The sequence below is a fragment of the Poeciliopsis prolifica genome, unplaced genomic scaffold, assembly GCF_027474105.1.
Source record: "Poeciliopsis prolifica strain line A6 unplaced genomic scaffold, Auburn_PproV2 SCAFFOLD023, whole genome shotgun sequence".
Lineage (NCBI taxonomy): Eukaryota > Metazoa > Chordata > Actinopteri > Cyprinodontiformes > Poeciliidae > Poeciliopsis > Poeciliopsis prolifica.
The window spans coordinates 65,652-83,765 of NW_026562398.1; the positions used below are offsets into that span (position 1 = coordinate 65,652).

Consider the following 18,114-nt stretch of genomic DNA (forward strand, 5'->3'; position numbering starts at 1 on the left):
TCACTGGAGAATACCTCTTTTCTGTTTATGGAGTAATGCTATAAGCTTTGTGCATATATGTGGTTTCTGAAGACTTGTATTTAGGCCTCTCTGCTCTGAGATTAGCTGTATGTTTGTGAGTATACTGTATATCTCTTGTGTGTTTGTTTATGGAGGCCTCCACATGTACGTTGATGTGAACCTCTGTGATCATAACCAGTAATAGCTACCTGATGTTTCCTGCACCATGAGTATTTCTGTGATGCCACATTGTGGTTGTGGTTTAGTTCTGCTGGGTGGTCTGTCACTGCCACAGTGCATCATGGGAATACAGAGTTGTCGGTACTCATTTTATGTTTTAGCAATAGAAGTAATTAGAGAAATGAGATAAATGTGAGATGTTTCCTATTTATACAACATATAGCTTAACCTAAGAATAAGTAAGGTTAAAAATAAAAAAAATCACCCATTAGTTATGTGGAATATGCAATGATTTTTGGTATTTGTTCTTATTCCTTGTCAATTTGTAGAACAATTTTCAGTACTCATTATGCTTAACATTTAGAACAAATTTAAAATAAATGAGAAAAAAAATCTGCTATCCACTGCACTTTCTGCTTTTTTTTTCCAATTTTGCTATTTTTTCCAGCCAATTTTTTTTTTAAATCGATTGCCAACTAGACTTAAAAAGACTCTGTTGCTTTAAAGTGTAATATAACACACTGCATTTGATCTGTTTTTCAACTCTTCAGTTTTGAGACGACTCTGGTTATTCAGATCTTAGCAAATGTCACAGCAATTCGAGTTGATCACATTTTGACAACACTTAGAGAGAAGATTGCTCTCCTGTTTTATTAGCTTAGCACGTAGCTCTGAACATAGCTCTACCTGTTCTACCCTTAAAAGAACAGCTGTGCGACTACAGACATTTTCAATTCATCGTAAAGGGTGAAAAACATTTTATTTTGTTTGGAAAGCAGAGATGTGTTAAAGTAGCAGAATATTGAAACATATCCTACTATTTAAAAAAGTGACAGACAACAAAGTTGGTTGTGATTCTTTTTAATAGTTAGCAGCACAAATTGTGGCCACACAGTATGATATGGTAGACAGCAGAACACCAACTGGTACCGGTGAAGTAACTAAAGGGTTTAGTTACTTCGATCAGATGAACTTAAAATTGGATATTGCATATCTGTAGTTCAGTTATTCTAAATAAGAACCAAAATAAATTCTGAAATGGCTTGATGTATTACAAGAAACATGTGACTTTCTTCAAATTAAGCAAAACTGGCAGCTCCGAGAGGAGATTTCCAATCCACAATGAATGCCAGGACTTGCTGCATTTGTTGCAGGTTGAACTAATAGAATATTCTACAACACTTTTACTTTATTAAGCATTCATGATTTTTTGTAGTCTTGCATAAAAGGATGTTGAAGCAATAAGTGGCAAATTAATGGAGTTTTTTTTTTTTTTTAACTTACATGTGCATTCATTTCAGATTGTTAATCTCTGTCATTTCCACATTCAGATTCCTGGTTGAATTCAACTTATACAGTTGGTGGAACTCTGATCTCACAGCCAAAGGTAAGAATGGCTGCATTTTAAACAACCCGCACACAAACACATAATTGCATTATTAAAAACAATGTCAATATTTTACATTTTATTTATTTTGATCAAAATAACAAATTAATATTTTTTGTTGTTGTTGTTGTTGTTGTCAGTACTTTTGGAGGTTTTTCTGGTTCATGTGGATTTAAAAGTTTCATGGTTATATTTGTTGTAGGTTTTACATTCAAATAAAGCCCGTGGTTGTCTTCGGATGATCCAAAACTTTACTGAAAGAATCCTAACTGGAAACTGAAAAACTCCACTTTATTAATTCCTTGCTACTTTAAGAGTTTTTTCTAATTTTGAGATTTATACTTTAAAACTCTAAGAAGTTAGTCTTGCCCTCCAATTTTGGCCTTTAAATCATCTAAGCAGAGGCAACTGTTTTGCAGATCCATAACAAAACAAAAATTCTACTTTCAATTGCTTCCCTCGTCTTTACAAGACAATGCTGATTTCTTAAAAACAAATTTTTTTATGACCAGTTTTTATTTATCACTTGATCTATATGGCTTTCTTTATGTTTGTGTAACATGAAGTTATTTTTTGGGTGCACTTTTATTCATCTATTGTGAAGCATTTCACGATTTTTATCGGTGGAATTTGCCATATAAATAAATAGTGTTTACATCTTACCATAAAGTAGTAAAATAAAACCTCTGTTAAAATTCAAGGAAAATGAATTGGTTGAATGACATCATTGTATCATTACCTTCACCGTTTCCTTGTTTGCATTTAGGCTTCCATAATAAGACTCCCTAAAAAAATGTCAGTATGAAAACAGTGGCAAGAAATAACCCAAATCCAAAATTTATTATGTAACTACCAAAAAAGTTACAGTGTGATTCATGAGATGCATGCTGAATATTGATTTTGGAGAGAAATGATATATGCTTTATGAAAGCAGAGGTATGCATTTCTCTTCTTTTCTGGTTTATGTCTTTGCTTGTACTTTTATGTCTCGTTTTCTCCCTTGAACACATGCACATTCTCATATTTTCACCAACAAGTAGTAAATGCTGTAATTCTTCTTGCTTTATGGAGTGTTGAATACCATTTCCCTGTCTGGAATGAGACTTGCACTAAGCAGCATCAAAGTGTCACAATAATTGGAGCCAAAACCAACAAAATATTTCTGTGAAAGCGAGAGGGACAGAGAAAGAACTCCAAAATGAGAGTTCCATAAAATGCTTTACTTGCACATTTTAATCCTGGATGAAGTGAAGCTGGTCATCACCACTCGCCAAGCATTCGAGACAATTTCACAGCTGGCTAGCCTCAGGTCTTAGCAGCACTTTCTGTATCCTTTTACAACAAAGACACCAAGGCTTGTGACACGGGGTTGAAACACAACAACCTAGCAAGGCTGTAACCAAATCTACACAGCTACTCAAGCTGAGCTAATCCCAGACGTTTATACTCATATATGGTTTTAATGCGATACACACATACATACGCGCATGCATCAATGCTGTGCTGCTGACTCGCTGTAATTAAACCACTCCATTCTAATCACACATATAATCCGCCATCTTTAGAAATCTCTGTCATAAAGATGAGAAGCGCTCTGTGCTTAAGCTGAGCTTTAGAGCTGTTTTCTTGCGTTCAATAAATTATTTTGCTAATGAAAGATATTGCCAACCATCTTGTAGAAATTGCTCAATCCTCTGGGTGGCAGTAGTGTTCAAGCAATGTTTGGGGAGAACAAACACCTCCAATTGGCTTTTTGAAGCAGAAAAGAGTTGCTCTGCTTCAAAAGCACTATTTTCTATAATGGTTGCATTTTTGCCTGGATGTGATGTGTTAAGCAATTTGCCTCCAATGTTTTTAATAACCTGATGGCTTTTTTTACATGTATAATTTAAGTCTTTTAAGTCAGTGTCGTTTAACTTTTCCTTCAATTTTGACCACCTTTGCCATTTCTTTCATTCTCATTTTTCATTATTTCTTCTCTCTTTTCACTGTTAATTTTCTCTCTTTTCACTGTTAATTTTCTCTTTGGTTTAGCTCAAAGGGCAGGTCCGCATATGCAGGTGCCATGTGACACAGAGTACCCTGCCTTTGTCTCAGAAAGAACAATCAAGGAGAACATGGGCAACATCGACTGTGATGGCTGCATCAAGTAAGCAACACTCAGAAATGTAAAAAAAGCAAAAAATTTCCAACAACTTTCCACAGTGACATGCTTTTTACATTTGTTTGGTATAAAAGATTGTAACTGAAATAAAACAGCAAACAGGATGAGAGAAACTTTAACTTCATTGTATCTGTGAAAAATACGTTTATCCAGCCAATCCATCAGCAACACACACAAACCCCCAACTCTGTCCTCCAGCAGTTTGAAATACGAGGCATTTAGGGATGAGGGAGAGGTTGAAAAAAAAAAAGGCTTCCTTTTAAAAATGGGAAAATGAGTGTGGTCCCCATTAACAATTTGGGATTTTCTGTCAGGCAATTGTGGGGTGTTCTCTGGATCCCTCCAATGGGCCCTTCATTGCTCCCAGCTGTGGAACTGCCAGTGAGCTCGGAAATCTGTGTTTGTGTGCGTGTGTTTGCGTGCATGCGTGTGTTTTCCTTGTGTGTCTGCTGACTGTAGAGCCCCTCAAGGTCGGCAGGGTAACCTCCGCCGTTGGTGCCATATCTAAAATGCGGTTGGGGAGCCAGTCATAACGCAAAACACACATACAACAGCACCTACTCAGGCTCTCTCACACCCGTTCAGATTTACATGACAGTTATTTTTATCCACTGATGACACCATGAAGAGATGGGCACTTTTACACTAGAAAATAGAAATTATCTTGATCTGATATAAAAAAAATCTGACAATGTGAAATCATTTCTTTATTTTATGCATATAAAGTTTTACAAATCGTATTTGTATCTAAAAGTACTTGTGATAAACATCTGTTTTATGTTTTGGCTCACTGAGACTTTCTGTTATGTTTTTTATTGAGACATGCGTGTATGCTTTATGCTTTAGGAAACGGAGCCCGAACACTTGCCTGCTAAACTTCTCTTTCTGTATTTAGATTCTCAGTGTGCATGTGTGTCATTCTTTGTGTAAATCCATTACCAAACCATAGAGGATTGGTAATGGATGTAAATGAAGCAATGTAGTATATGTTTGATTTGGTGCTTTTCTAGCTTCCCAGAATTAATAGATTCATTGCATAGTTTGTTTTACCAGCCAGAGGGTGATTTTATCTTGAAGACTTAAAATACAAGCATATCTTTATTTCAAACTGCATTCATAAGAACAGTCCCCATTTTCATTTGTGCAAGGTCTATAGAAGGCTCAAAGCAGGTAAAAATAGTGTCTACAGCTGTTCATTTTTACTAATATCTGGCCAGTATCTTTTAGTTTTTCATATTTCTGATAAACAGGGCTTATCAGTTATAAGCCCTGTTTATAAACACATTGTTTGTTACAATGTGTGAGGCCACTCATAGGACTGCTTGGTTTCCTAAACCTAAAATCTTTTCACTCCTAATATGTTAGAAATCAACTGAATAAACTATTTTAAGATTATTTGTGTATGATGATTAAAATTAAATAAAAGGACATTGCAGCATTCAAACATGAGAGCTACTAAATACTCATTTGTTTTCACCACTTTTTTGAACTTTTATTTAATCCTCATGCATCTTTAACTGAGTAAACACCTACAATCATCAAGAATCTAAAACTCAAATCTAAACCATGCACAACATGCAGCTATAGTTATAATATCTGTTAAATCGAGCAAAAAGAACTCCAACCAAATTTTATCAAAGACTTCTTCATGTAATGGGGAAAAATGTCCCTTTACATGGAATGTGCAACTTTCATGCAACTTCCTGTAATATAAAATAGTCCAGGATTCAAACTCATAAGCAAAAACATACTGCTATTTTTCACCAACTGTCGACACGAAGTAAGTTAATATTTTATGAAAGCCTTGAAAGGAAGGCATGGACCGTCAGTCTTTGAACATTTTCAGCACTTATTTTCAAACATTTATCTCCCATTCACAATGTGAGTGCTGTTTTTTTTATGGTGTCTGCAACCATGTCATCCTTTCATCCTTCTCAGAAAACATATTGCAACTCTTTTCATTAGGTCAGAGAAATGAAAGTTGTGTTTTTTCTGTCTTAATAAAAGAGTTTTCTTTGGTGGTTGTTGCTGAGTATCTGTGCAGATTTGAGGCATTCTTCATTGAGTCTTTGGGCTATCTGCGCTTTCATGCAGGATGCGGAACTTACTTTCCTAACACTGCTTATGTTCAAGTCTAGCAGCTGTGCAGTGTCATATGTTTAGCAATGATTTCTCCAGAAAGCTTGTTCTGTTTTTTTTTTCTGTAGTCAGAACTCAACGAGCCTGGCACTGCACAGCGTTTGAAAACGTAGTATTAGACATTTTGTCAGATTTTGAGTAACTGCTTGGAACTGAATTGATCAATCTGCTGAAGTAGTTATGTTAAACATTGTTGGTCACAGTGAGATATGTGTATAAAATGTAGCTGACGAGTACCACTAAAAAATTAGAGACTTTCAGGAGTAGGGTTGAATGGAAAAAAATGCTATTAAATGAGTGAGGAAGGAAATACAGCTTCAGATATTGGGCCAGTTTTAATCTGTCATCAGTTAGACTCCTTATCTTCAGAAAGAATTTGTTCGGACACTATTTTAACATCTGATAATTAAATAAAATATTTAATTATCCAAGGTGAAGTAAGAGACAGAGAAGGAAAGAGATCCAAAGAAAAGACAGAGTAACATAAAGAAAAAAATATCATCTTTACAAGCTCTCTTCATCATAAAGCTCTTCCATGGAAATAAATCACTAAGCAGGAGGCCTGATCTCCCAGGCCAGTAAAACACAGACGTGGGAAGAAATATGCTCCAAAGTGTGGTTCACATTTGCCTCTTGATGGAGTGTGTTACAGTCAGCAACACTTCATTGATGCTCACCTTGGACTAGACGTTGCAAAGAGTTAGTATGTGTGTCTAGTCTGGCCATGTCCATCCAAGAAGGTGTGGGTCTCCAAGTTTATTCAGAGCTCTTAATAGAGTATTTTATGTCCTTGTCCTTTGTTATGTGGGGTCTTTCTTATACAGTGTACACATTAGAGTAGAATTCAAACATGAGCAACTTTACTAATCTGGAAGTTACTTTCTGACTCATCATTTTGACGACGAGTTTATCACACAATTTTTTTCTCCCTATATGTATTTTTTCCTTTTTCATTGTTTTCCTTCTGGCGTTCTGCTTTTGTTGGCAGGTCATTTGTGATTCAGCAGATCCCCAGCAGTAACCTTTTCATGGTTGTGGTGGACAACAAGTGTGACTGCAGCCAGTTTGGACCCATCACCATGGACCCTTTTGAAATTATGTATATCCTTCACTTGTTTTTGGAGGTCAGCGGGAGGTTAGCAGGGATTTCCAGAAGTTTTTTTTTTTTTTTTTTTTTTTCCAAAGTCAATATTCAGTCTCAGTTTTCTAAGTCAAAAAAAAATAAAAATCTCTCTGGCTACCTTTTGCATTTCAGTGCTGTAAATATATTTATATTCTACAAGAATAGATTCAAAGTTAGAAATCCATTATCGCTTGTTGGGGTTAGGATTAACTTCAAGAATGTATAAAACCACAAAGGCTTTTTTGAAGAACTTAAAGTGTCGTAAGAATTTAGATTAGACTTCTCAGACCCTGTGCTCAATTTGTCCTCTCCTTTTTTCTTTTTTTTACAATAGACTATGCTATATTTAGTTTGAAGACCATTGTTCTCTCTACTCTAAGACAAAGAATTTCTTAAAATCTAAATGATGTCTAGTCTACGCAACACACATGCTCCATAGGTACATTATACATTATGAAATTAAAGTGAATTAAACAGAATGTTGAACTTCAGATAAATAGAATAAGTGTTTCATTTTGAAAAGCAGGGAATGTCTGTGGTTATAATGCCACTAGCAAACATTAAGGTGAAAGAGGAGGACTAAGTTTGTTTATTTTCTAAATAACTAAAAGTCGTTCAAGCAAGCTTGATAGGCATCCATGTGGTCATCATTATGAATCACCTGTTTCTGGGATGCATATCAGCCGGCTTATACCTGTGTTAATGACATAAAGATTGTTTATAATGATCTAAACACAGACAGAAAATTTAGAGTAGTCTTGCTTTCCTGAATTGATTGAAGATAAAAGATTATCTTTGTAGACAAAATTTAAAGCAAAGCAACACAGTCCATCAATCTATGAGAATGTCCTTAAAATGCTTTGTGAGTCAGTGTTCATTAAATCTTGGTAAACACTTTGATCAATTGCTGATACAGTTACTGATACAGAAAAGTTCTACAGAAACACTTTTGTTTCTAACCACAAGAAGTGCTTTCTTTTTAATCAGTGCACATTTCTTTGAAATGTAATCGGCTATAAACATGTCCTCCAGTGTTTATTTTTTGTGAAGCACTCACTGCAGCATAACGTGTGCTATTCTGGTGCTTTGCCACAAAAAAAAAAAATATTATACACTGGAGGTTCATTTTTTCTGACATGAGTTTTTTGTTTAGTGCAAAAATATTATTGTCCTTAAATGCATCTATGCAGCTAATTGCTTGATGCAGCCAGACACATGCATACATTTTCATAAATAAAAGAAATGGTGCCTTGCCAGATGAGAATTCATACAGTAGTATTTTAGGATGTCCAGCACAAAGTGGTTGTGAAGTAGAAGAAAATCGTGTTTTCTTTGTTTAGAGGGAAAAATGGGAGGCTTGGAAATAAAATTTGAAAACTACATAATGCACTTATATTCACTCTCCTCAATTATTTTCACTGGATTATTCTAATCCTGGATTATTATGCTTTAATCAAAACTGTTTCATTTGAGCATTTCCCCCATCTTATGTCTTTTTCAGCATCTAACTAGTTTTCTTCCAGGTTGGCCCAATATAAATCTCCATCCATCTTTGAAAGCAACCCTACACCATGACTCTGCCACCTCATGCAGTTTGGTGTGTTCACTTTGCATGGCTTTCTTTCTCCAGTTATTTTTCCATGCTTAAATGAAGTTCAGATTTGTGGAATTCATAACTAATGTCTGTCCTTCCTACTGATACTTCCGGCTAAACATATCACATGTTTCTTTTTACTTATTAGTTGTTTTTTAAAGGTCATACATTTATTTATGTGTAGAGGGGGCATAAACAAATGCAAAGTGCACTTTTCTGATCTTTACATTTATTTTTTTTACTGTTTTACAATGCAGCACTTTGTTGTATTCTATCACATAAAGGCCAAATGAAATACAGTGGAATTTGTTGTGAGGAAAACACACAGCAGTGAAGATAGCGCACGCTTTCATTTTTATTTTTTATATGTATTTTTTACCTTAACTTCAATTGCACATAACGAATCGCTCAAGTGTGAGAGACTGAAGATGCAAAAAGACAGGAGGCGTCCAGACACCTGTCACCCTTTTCATCCAGAGGTATTTGCAACTCACAAATTCTTCAACTGCACACTTCACTGGATTTTCTTCTCATATGTTCTTCCTGTAACTGTAGGAGAATTCAATGGAGTGTGGAGGAGCTGGCAGTCTCACCACATCGCTTAGTGCCACGCTGCTTTTTACGCTCGTGGCATTGTTCCTTAGGTGACCAAAGCTGGTCCTGACTCACCATCCACAGCTTGACCTGATTTGGCTTGGCTCGATGTTATGAGGAATTGCAATGAAGCCACAGAAAACAACATTTCTGTCCTGTATGAAACTGTGCCCGATTCAAACCCATCACCAATATGATCCCCAGCCCAGAAGGTATCACCTGTCAGGGTCATGCAATAATTGAAAGGACTGTTCAAAGGATAATATTAAACCTGCTAAGATAACTACAACCATTTGGAAATATGAGCTACATGGGAAGGTAGTGGGAGAAAATTAGTCCACATATAAAATTGAATGTGCTTTTTGACTCTCTGGCTCTTACCAAACCAGGATTAGGATTTTCTTCATAGTAATTATCAGTTGATTTTTCTTTTTTCTGTTCTCAAACACCACCAGTTGTTTGAGAAACCAGGGCAAGAACAAGTTCAGTGGTGAAAGATCTACCTTAGAAAAAAGCCCTGAAAGATTTTTCATTTAAAGTGTAGCATTTGATGAAGGGTGCTCCGCATTTCTGGATGGATGGGAATTGTCATGATTAATGTTGCCTTTTTCTGTTTTAGTCAGTTTAATTTGCAGCGCCATCTGCACTTTTGACTTCCAATAATCGTGTTGCACGAGGGATAAAGGCTCATGTTAGAAAAAGTTAAAACAAAAAATAATCTAGGGGTACAGCCGCTGACAGTTGTACCAAACTGTTCAGTCCTTTCAGGTTGTAGCGACGGACTGGGGTCTGTAGCTGGGTTTGGAATTGGTCATTTCAGCCACGAAACACCTACATGGACAGAGATGGATGCACTTTCCCCTAGCCTGTTCGGACTTTCCATGGACTTTTTGGATTCTGAAGATTAAAAAAAATAATAATAATATTCTAAACATGTTACATGTGGCTGGGATTGTTATATGATGTTTGTCTAATTATCTTTTTTTCACAATGAAAAAAAATCTGTTACAATATCTATATGAAAAGAGAAAAAAGATTATTTATAGTTTGCAAGTGATACCCATAAACTGTGACTCAAAGATTCTCTGATGTGAGTGGTTGTAATAATTAAGCTTTGCCTTATAAAAGGATATTGTTCCTGTTTGTGTACTTTTGAAATAAAATATTGTTTGAAATGTATTTTTTTGTTTAATGTTGAGTTATTTGAAGACTCTTTAGAAGTTGCTGTTTGAAAAGGTTTGGACCTGAAATTTTAATCCACACTGATTGCTCTTTTGTTCTCAGTTTAAGCCACATGAAGCAGCATCTTCTCCAAAGCAGAAATGTGGCACGCATGTGTGTCTCTTGTGCATCTGTTGTTTCCCTTTTCTGTCATTCATGTGAACTGCTGCCCCAGAGGAAGCCCCCACCCTGCCATCGAGAGACAATAAAGACCAAGACATGACAGCTGAAGACCAGCTACAACACATCTGTATCTGTTTAGCGATAGACGTCCTTTCTGTCATCATAGAGCCACTCACATCGTGTGCGCCAACGTCATATATGGCTTGCGCTGCTGTTGGAGTAACATTTTAGAAAATGACAGCTGAGTTTTCCTGAGATGCTGTCAATGCCAGCCAGGGGAAGCTCTGCTGCGGTCTCAATGTCAGCAGAAGGATCCTTGTGGTCAACAGCTGGGCATGCTCCATCTCCTTCTCTCTTCTCACTACTCAACACTTTAGTTCGACACACACCCTTCACCTGCTCTGAAAAAAAAGTATCTTAGAATAGTGATCTCTGCTGTCTTATTTTTTAGGTTTTGGGTCCTTCAACTTGGTCACTGCAATTATCGCTAGCATTCTGGGGTTTTTTTTCTATGTGTTTAAGTTGACTTGCTTGTCATCTGTCACGGGATAATAAGTTGGAACTGTTTTGGTATAACACCCATCCAATCAGCTTTGTGATTCCTTCCACTCCACTAGATGATTTATGAGAAAGTGGGTGCTGTGTGTATGCAAAAAGCTGCCTTGGGAAAGCAGTCCTGTTTCTGTGGAGCAGTCGCACCCTATTACCACAGTCCTTCATGTGAGTGATAAATGTTCATCTATGTTTTGTGTAAGCGCTTCAGCCTTAATGACGACTGGACACTAGAATGCTAAAAGTCCTAATGCAAACAGACTCAAGAACTTTCCACAGACAAAATTAAAATTCTTGTAAGAAATAGAGATGGACAACAAGAACCATACAGTTTAACAGAGGAAAAGGAACACAAATGAAGCCAAAACGATTCATGTTGCAAATTGGAAAACATTTATTTAAAATACATTCATACTTTATTCTTTATGGGACAGCCTTAACAAAACATTCCTCAAAAACTTTGGTCTATGTTGACATCATTCTGTCACGCAATTGCTGCAGATTTATCAGCTCCACATCCATAACATGAGTCTTTAGCTCCACAACAGTCAAGGGTCAGTGGGGATGTTCAACATCAAATGTTCTGGTAAAGTCAAGAAAATAAAACAAAGTTTTCAATAAAACCATCACATGGTTATTTTCAGCAGCAAAGTCACCTGGGACCTCTTAATTGCAAGTCATACGATCACTGCAGTATTCACCAACATTATGGTATACTGCTGGTTTTTATGATATCATGCACCACACTGTTACTCCACGTCTACTGTCCTACAGCTTTTGGGGCACATTCCTGCTCCAATGCAGCTGAATCAAATGATTTGATTTTGTTCTCAGTTTGCAATGTTTGGCAGTGGCATGCTAATGAGTTTTTCATTTTAATCACATGTTGCAGGACATAGATCTTGAGGGCCAGGGTTGGAGACATCTGCTCTAATGACTGAGAGGAATATTTTGTCATCAGATCCATGACATTTTGTGGCCCCGTGGTTTAGGTTAGAAAGCCAACCCTTCACTCTTTGTTCTTTAACCTAAAGTGAACCATGGACATTTACTAATTATATTTTAATCCTGTGACATCTAATTTGACTTGAAAAAAGCTGCAAAGTATTTAAAATTTTATTAAACATGGACAAATTTAATGTTTACCCCCTTGTAAATTTAGACATTTGGAGATAGCATATACTGTGGGATGGAAGGTACATTACTGTTTTCGAAATGATCCAAAGACTAATGCAAAGATCAGATAGTGAGACAATGATCCATCTGGGTCAAACAACAATACCATGTGCAAAGTCACTTAAATCCTCTTTCTACCCTCTTGTGTTCCTCTATTTGAACATAAGCAAGATGTCTTCTTACCATTTAGATTTATCATTCTATGTGATTGTATTAAGCAAATAATCAGGTGTAACTAATAAAGTGGTTGATCTTTATGGGGGAACATCCCTGCTTACGTTTCATTATAGACTTAGTTTATCTTATGTGAAATTTTCCAGTCAGTTGACTCCTAGATCCCCTCTGCCCACTAAAAACGCTCTATCTCTCAAAGACAAAGAAAGTGAAAGACACATAAATGATGGTGTCTTCTGAAAAGCTGTCCAAATTCTTTCCCAGTGATCCAATCTGCACAACTGTTTGAGGTGGGAAGGAACCCCTCAGAGAGGAGTCACTGATGATTTGAAGACAATGCCCTAAAGGGGCCCTGCTATTCAAAACACATCAATCCATCAACACTCACACTGCTTCAACTTTGTTTCGGGACTGCATGAGAAATCGGTTTTTTTGCCAGTTTGCCACAGGACAGGCGACAGCGAATTGGCTGTATTCACACATTCAAACGGCGTAAGCATAAACACACACATGATAAACATGACACGCACAATGCATACCGGCGGTCACGCGAAGGGCAAAGCTTTTGGTGTTACCTCCGATGGAGTGGATCCATTGGTGGTTTGCTTTGAGGACCGCAGATATGTTTAAATGGAAATGATTCTGAGCAGCCGAAGCAAACCCAAGGCCACCCACATGGCCAGTGACCACAACAAGACACTACTAAGGCAAGCTGGGAAAACACACACAGTATTTTGCTAAAATTCCACTGAATCGCTCGATGTATGCTCGCCATAAAACTCATTGTCTCCATATGCCTTTTTTTTTCTTCTAAAGAAGAGGACAGGGACAATGACAAAAAAGCATTTGATCTTTATTTTTATGATAGTAATTTCTTGTACACAATCATGAGTCAAATGAGCTTTTCTATCTTCACCACAACAAACAGAATGAGTATTTTCACATCCTGAGCCCCTTGCATTACCCCCACCCTACCCTCTTTAGTCACAACTTTCCACACCCTTTTTTTTTCATCTTTTTTTCTTCAAGCTTTGACCACATGCTCACTGGTGATAATGAGCAGACTCCTCAGCTACATTACCCACACATGCATATGCCCACATGCTCCCACATTGGAGACGAAAACCAAACCAAAGCCCAAAGATAAATTTGTTCCTGTAAGTGGCAGGAGACACATTTCTGCCAAGGTTGAAAGGTGCCAGCGGAAAACATACACTCTCAATGCACACATGCATGTACAAAGAATTAGTTGACTACCCCACACAGTGATTGGAAAAAGAGCGTTCAGTCTTTAGGGACGTCTTGGTGAACCAGAGGTATTGACAGCCAGGTGTACTAATACTCTATCTGTATGTGTTTGTGTATGTGTCTGCTTGTAGGTGTGTGTGCATGTGTGTATATGTGTGAAATGTAAATTTGTTGGTGCTGCTGGGATAAGCAGAGATATCCTATCTCGTTGGTTTTGAGATCTGATTAGGACTAGCAAAGACTATAATTTGCGGAGAGAAGTCTCCCCAAATACATTTCACCATCATGCAGACAAAACCTATTTTCTGCTACAAAACCTATTTTCTGCTACAGCCACAAACTGAAAACCGAATCAGAACAACGCATATTTTTGTATTTAGCTGTATTTTGTGTGGAACAAATTGCAATCGGAACTTGTCAAGAAAACTATCCATAAGCCTCTCTAGAACCTTTTTTGCTCCCACATGGTATCCTCAGCAGTGGCCTAAAGAGGCAAACACAAAAGCTTCCTTAAATAGCAAATAGTCAAATCACTACTTTAGCTCTGCTGCTTAAATGCATACTTAATGTTTTTGTGAAAAAATGGACAGTCAGAAAGGAAGGAGAGAGCAGTAAGGTGAGGATTAGAGATCAGATAGGCAACAGAACAAAATGACACTTACTACAAGAGAGTAGGTGTCCTCATGACAAGCTGGGTTTGACCCACGACTTGATTGGAAAGTCATGAAAAGTATTCTGAGCACTTCATTAAGATCCACTTGGTTGCATTGGATAGAGCCGCAAGCGATGAGCTGGAGGTTATAGGGTTTATGGCAAAAAAAAAAAAAAAAAACCCTCTGCTTTACCTAAATCAGTCAAAAAAGCTGGATTTGTTGAACCACTGCAGCAGATCGACATAATTTTGATCAAGATAACATCCCTAAGACAGCTGATTAAGTACAAGTAGGTGCCCATAATTTAAGTGCTATGATTTAAATTTGTTAATTTATTACTGTAGTAATAAAAAACTGTCTGTTTTTTGTTACTGCAGAGAAAAAGTTACATTTATTCATTTGTGAATTCTATATCCGGCTTGTAGAATATTAATTAAATCGAATGAAAATGAAATACAATGGCCTGGCGACCTGTCCATGGTCTACCCCTCCTCTTGCCCATTGACTGCTGGAGAAAGGCACCACTCCTCCTCATGACTCTGCAGGGATAAATGTGTTAGATAATGAATGGATGGGTGAAAATTAAATGCAAATAAGTATCACTATTATCAATTATAAATTGATGGGTCTAATGCAACCTTTGACTGAGAGATCTGGAATTTGACTCATCTCTGTATCCAGCCCCATGACCAATTAACCTATCAAAATCTGACTTCAAAATAGCCTCATCTCTTGAATGGAACTTCAGCTCTTGGAATTCCAGGGCTTGGACTGGGCCCTGACGGCTAACGCTAAGACGCCCAACTTGGGTTTGAAACGAGGCCAGGTCGGGCTGGGCCCTGAAATGCATAACAGTTTTAGGTTACATGGCAAATGTAATGGGATCTCCATTTTCCAACAAGCTCCACTCATGTCCTGTCAGTTGACAGATTTTTTTTTAAGTCTCGGGGTTCATCAAGATCAAATGTGTCTCGGACCATCGGGTTGTTTTAGGTCAGCGGTGAGTTAGGCCTTGAAAGTCTCCCATGTTAATTCACAACACTAGTGGATATTTTCAAATTTGTTAGGATCCTTGCTAAGTGTTGCTAATGAGCTAAGAAATGTAGAAATGGTTATATGTCAGCTATAAAGTGTTCAGAGGGCTTCACAGGTTTTCAGTCAATTTATTATTTAAAGAGTTGAAGTTTTACACAGCAAATGATGTATGTGCAATGTTTTTGTGTATGAGCACTCTCTACACAAGAGCACCAGAGCCATTTGATGTAGTTGATTTTAGGCTATGATGTTTTTGGACTGAGGTAGGTAGTAGAGCCTCGTCCAATTGGTATTGGGTCATTTTGAAGCTCAAGTAAACCCATTGGCATCTTTGTACTCTGCTTGAATTTTTTTCCATCCTGTCCAAATACAATCATTGCAAAAAATGTATAAATTTGCCTTAAGATTCATTTGGGCACAATCATTGTCTCTAACTTTGTAACAGTAATATGTCATAGGATTAGGATAAGCATCTGAGGTTGCATTATAGCTGATGAAGTTATGACTGATGGAATTAGACTCAGGGGTAAAGAGACAGTTCATGTCCTAACAATTCGAAACAAATGCAGAAAAAAAAACATGGATGTGAGGGTGTCAAACACGTTTGGCCGCATTATTCTTTTCTTAACCAGGCTCTGGGATTTCAACACCCTTATTTTGCATAGCAGAACAGTGAAAGTGAGGCTAAGGTTTCAACCACAGATCCTGACAGGAAAATTATTTCAACAGTGTGACATTTATATGCCTCATTGTCCCCTACTTACCTCCTCTCCCACCCTGAACTCATCCATTATGACCCTCTTGACCATAAGAACATCCAAGCGCTCACTCATGAACCCATCCACAGTTGTTTCATATCCTCACTACCAGCCATCACTGAGAACTTGTACTCTGTGTACATGTACAAGTTTCTACATTATTTTTTGTGCATCTACATCTCCTGCTCTCTCTCAACCTAACTTTTAGAGGGTATGACATCACAATGGAGAAATCTTGGGCAATGACGTATGACTTGTGGTTGAGGCAAGCAGGGCGGGAACATCGCCTGTTTGCAGTCAGAGAAAGTCCTGGGGAGTCTTTTGATTAGAGTGCTAATTTGTATGACTCTTGCAGTCCCACAGTAACAGAATAGGCCATGTTGTGATTAAAAATAATCAGAAATGTAATATATACTGTATGTGATCTCGTCATAGCTCAAAGGTGTATGTGTGCGCGTGTGTGTGTGTGTTCGTATAGTTGCTTGTCTGTGAGTGAAGATGTGTGTTCTTGTGATTTATATCGCTTATTAGTGGGTGTATAAAGACTTTTCCCAATGAGCTGTGTAATCCAAAAATCCTGTGGTGCATCATAATTAGGAGCGGAAATAAGAAACTCACACACAATCAGATCTGTCAAAAAAAGTGAAACAGCGCAAAAAGATGAGGTTATTTGAGATAAATGATTGGTAGACATCAATAATGCAGTGAAAAGAAGAAGCAAGACTCAAAAATTGAGAAGCTTGTAAACCCATGTTAAAATAATGTTAAAATCACAATGTTTCATTCGTACAGTTTAAGTATACTCGGAACAGTCCTTATGCCACCAGTTTTTTTTGTTTTTTTTTCCACATTTCTAGAAGAGCCCAGATGAGCACTTCACTTGAACTTCCGAACTTTATTACCTCCCCCTCTCACTGTGTGTTATTCCATTCACTTTTCACTGGACCTTATTTCCTCCCAGGGGTGCTTTTTTCCTCCACTCTTTTTGTCAAACATATTTGTCCACGTTCTAACTGGGCTTTGGTTTTCATTTATACAGTCATTTAAGATTTTAGTGTCTATGATTTTCACTTTAACTTTTCATTATGACAAGTGGAATATTTAATACCATCACCACAAACTGATCAATGGAATGGTTAGATAAAGCCTTTAGAGGTTTGCATATCGTGCTTTTTCTTTCTCCACCCCTCTCACTTTTTTTATGATTGTGAAACATATTTAGTTTGACCTTTTCATTTTGATACATACCATTCCTACTACGTTTTCTGTAGCTTCCATTAATCAAATACATTTTTCTTTTATGAGGATTCTTTCTTTTCTGCATTCTTTCTATGAGTTTGGGAGGAAGTCTTTCCTTTTGGATTTTATTCTGTCCTGAGAGTAATCCACCATGTATATATATTTTTTTAATTAATTTTTTATTTATGTTTTTATATTGTTAACATGAACTTTGTTCTAGGGAGAGGGGGGAGTGTTGGAGGTTCAATGAGATTTTGATGGCATATTTCTATGAAACTATACATGTATATGTTGATAGGAGAACCTTCTCAGAACTTTGACACCAAACCTAAAAGTATTTGGTGTTGTGTGTTTGTGAATTACAAATGAAATTAATGTTAAGATCAAACACATTTGTTTTCCTGACCATTATGCAAAATATTACATGTTGCATAACCTAACTGACTAAACACAGACCCTTCTGGAAGTACTTACCCCATCGTAAATCATGGAAGCGGCACCATCAAATGATGCAAATGCTTTTCATCTAACCTGTTGGAGACCTCTTGAGACTGGGATGGAGTTTCACCTTCCAGACAAACCTAAACCCCAACCCTAGACCCTACTATGACCTATGATGACCTCTCAGCTAATCAAAACATTGTTTATTCAGCGTCCCCAGGATGGAAACTAAACATGTTTAGCAAACATTTAGATTCCATGCTCCTCAGTTGTGGAATAACCTTCCTAAAAACTTGACTATTCTTTATTACTG

General features: G+C 37.1%; 1 protein-coding gene across 1 annotated transcript in view; it reads left to right on the plus strand.

Annotated features, from left to right (window-relative positions):
* cacna2d3a (calcium channel, voltage-dependent, alpha 2/delta subunit 3a) overlaps positions 1-10,360 on the plus strand; it is a 69,043-nt gene extending 58,683 nt beyond the window's left edge. The window contains exons 30-34 of the mRNA XM_055046245.1: positions 1,512-1,567; positions 3,602-3,716; positions 6,859-6,976; positions 8,989-9,066; positions 9,143-10,360. Coding sequence (XP_054902220.1) covers positions 1,512-1,567; positions 3,602-3,716; positions 6,859-6,976; positions 8,989-9,066; positions 9,143-9,235 — 460 coding nt within the window. The 3' untranslated portion in view covers positions 9,236-10,360. The remainder of the gene's footprint in view (positions 1-1,511; positions 1,568-3,601; positions 3,717-6,858; positions 6,977-8,988; positions 9,067-9,142) is intronic.
* Positions 10,361-18,114: the final 7,754 nt, after the last annotated feature.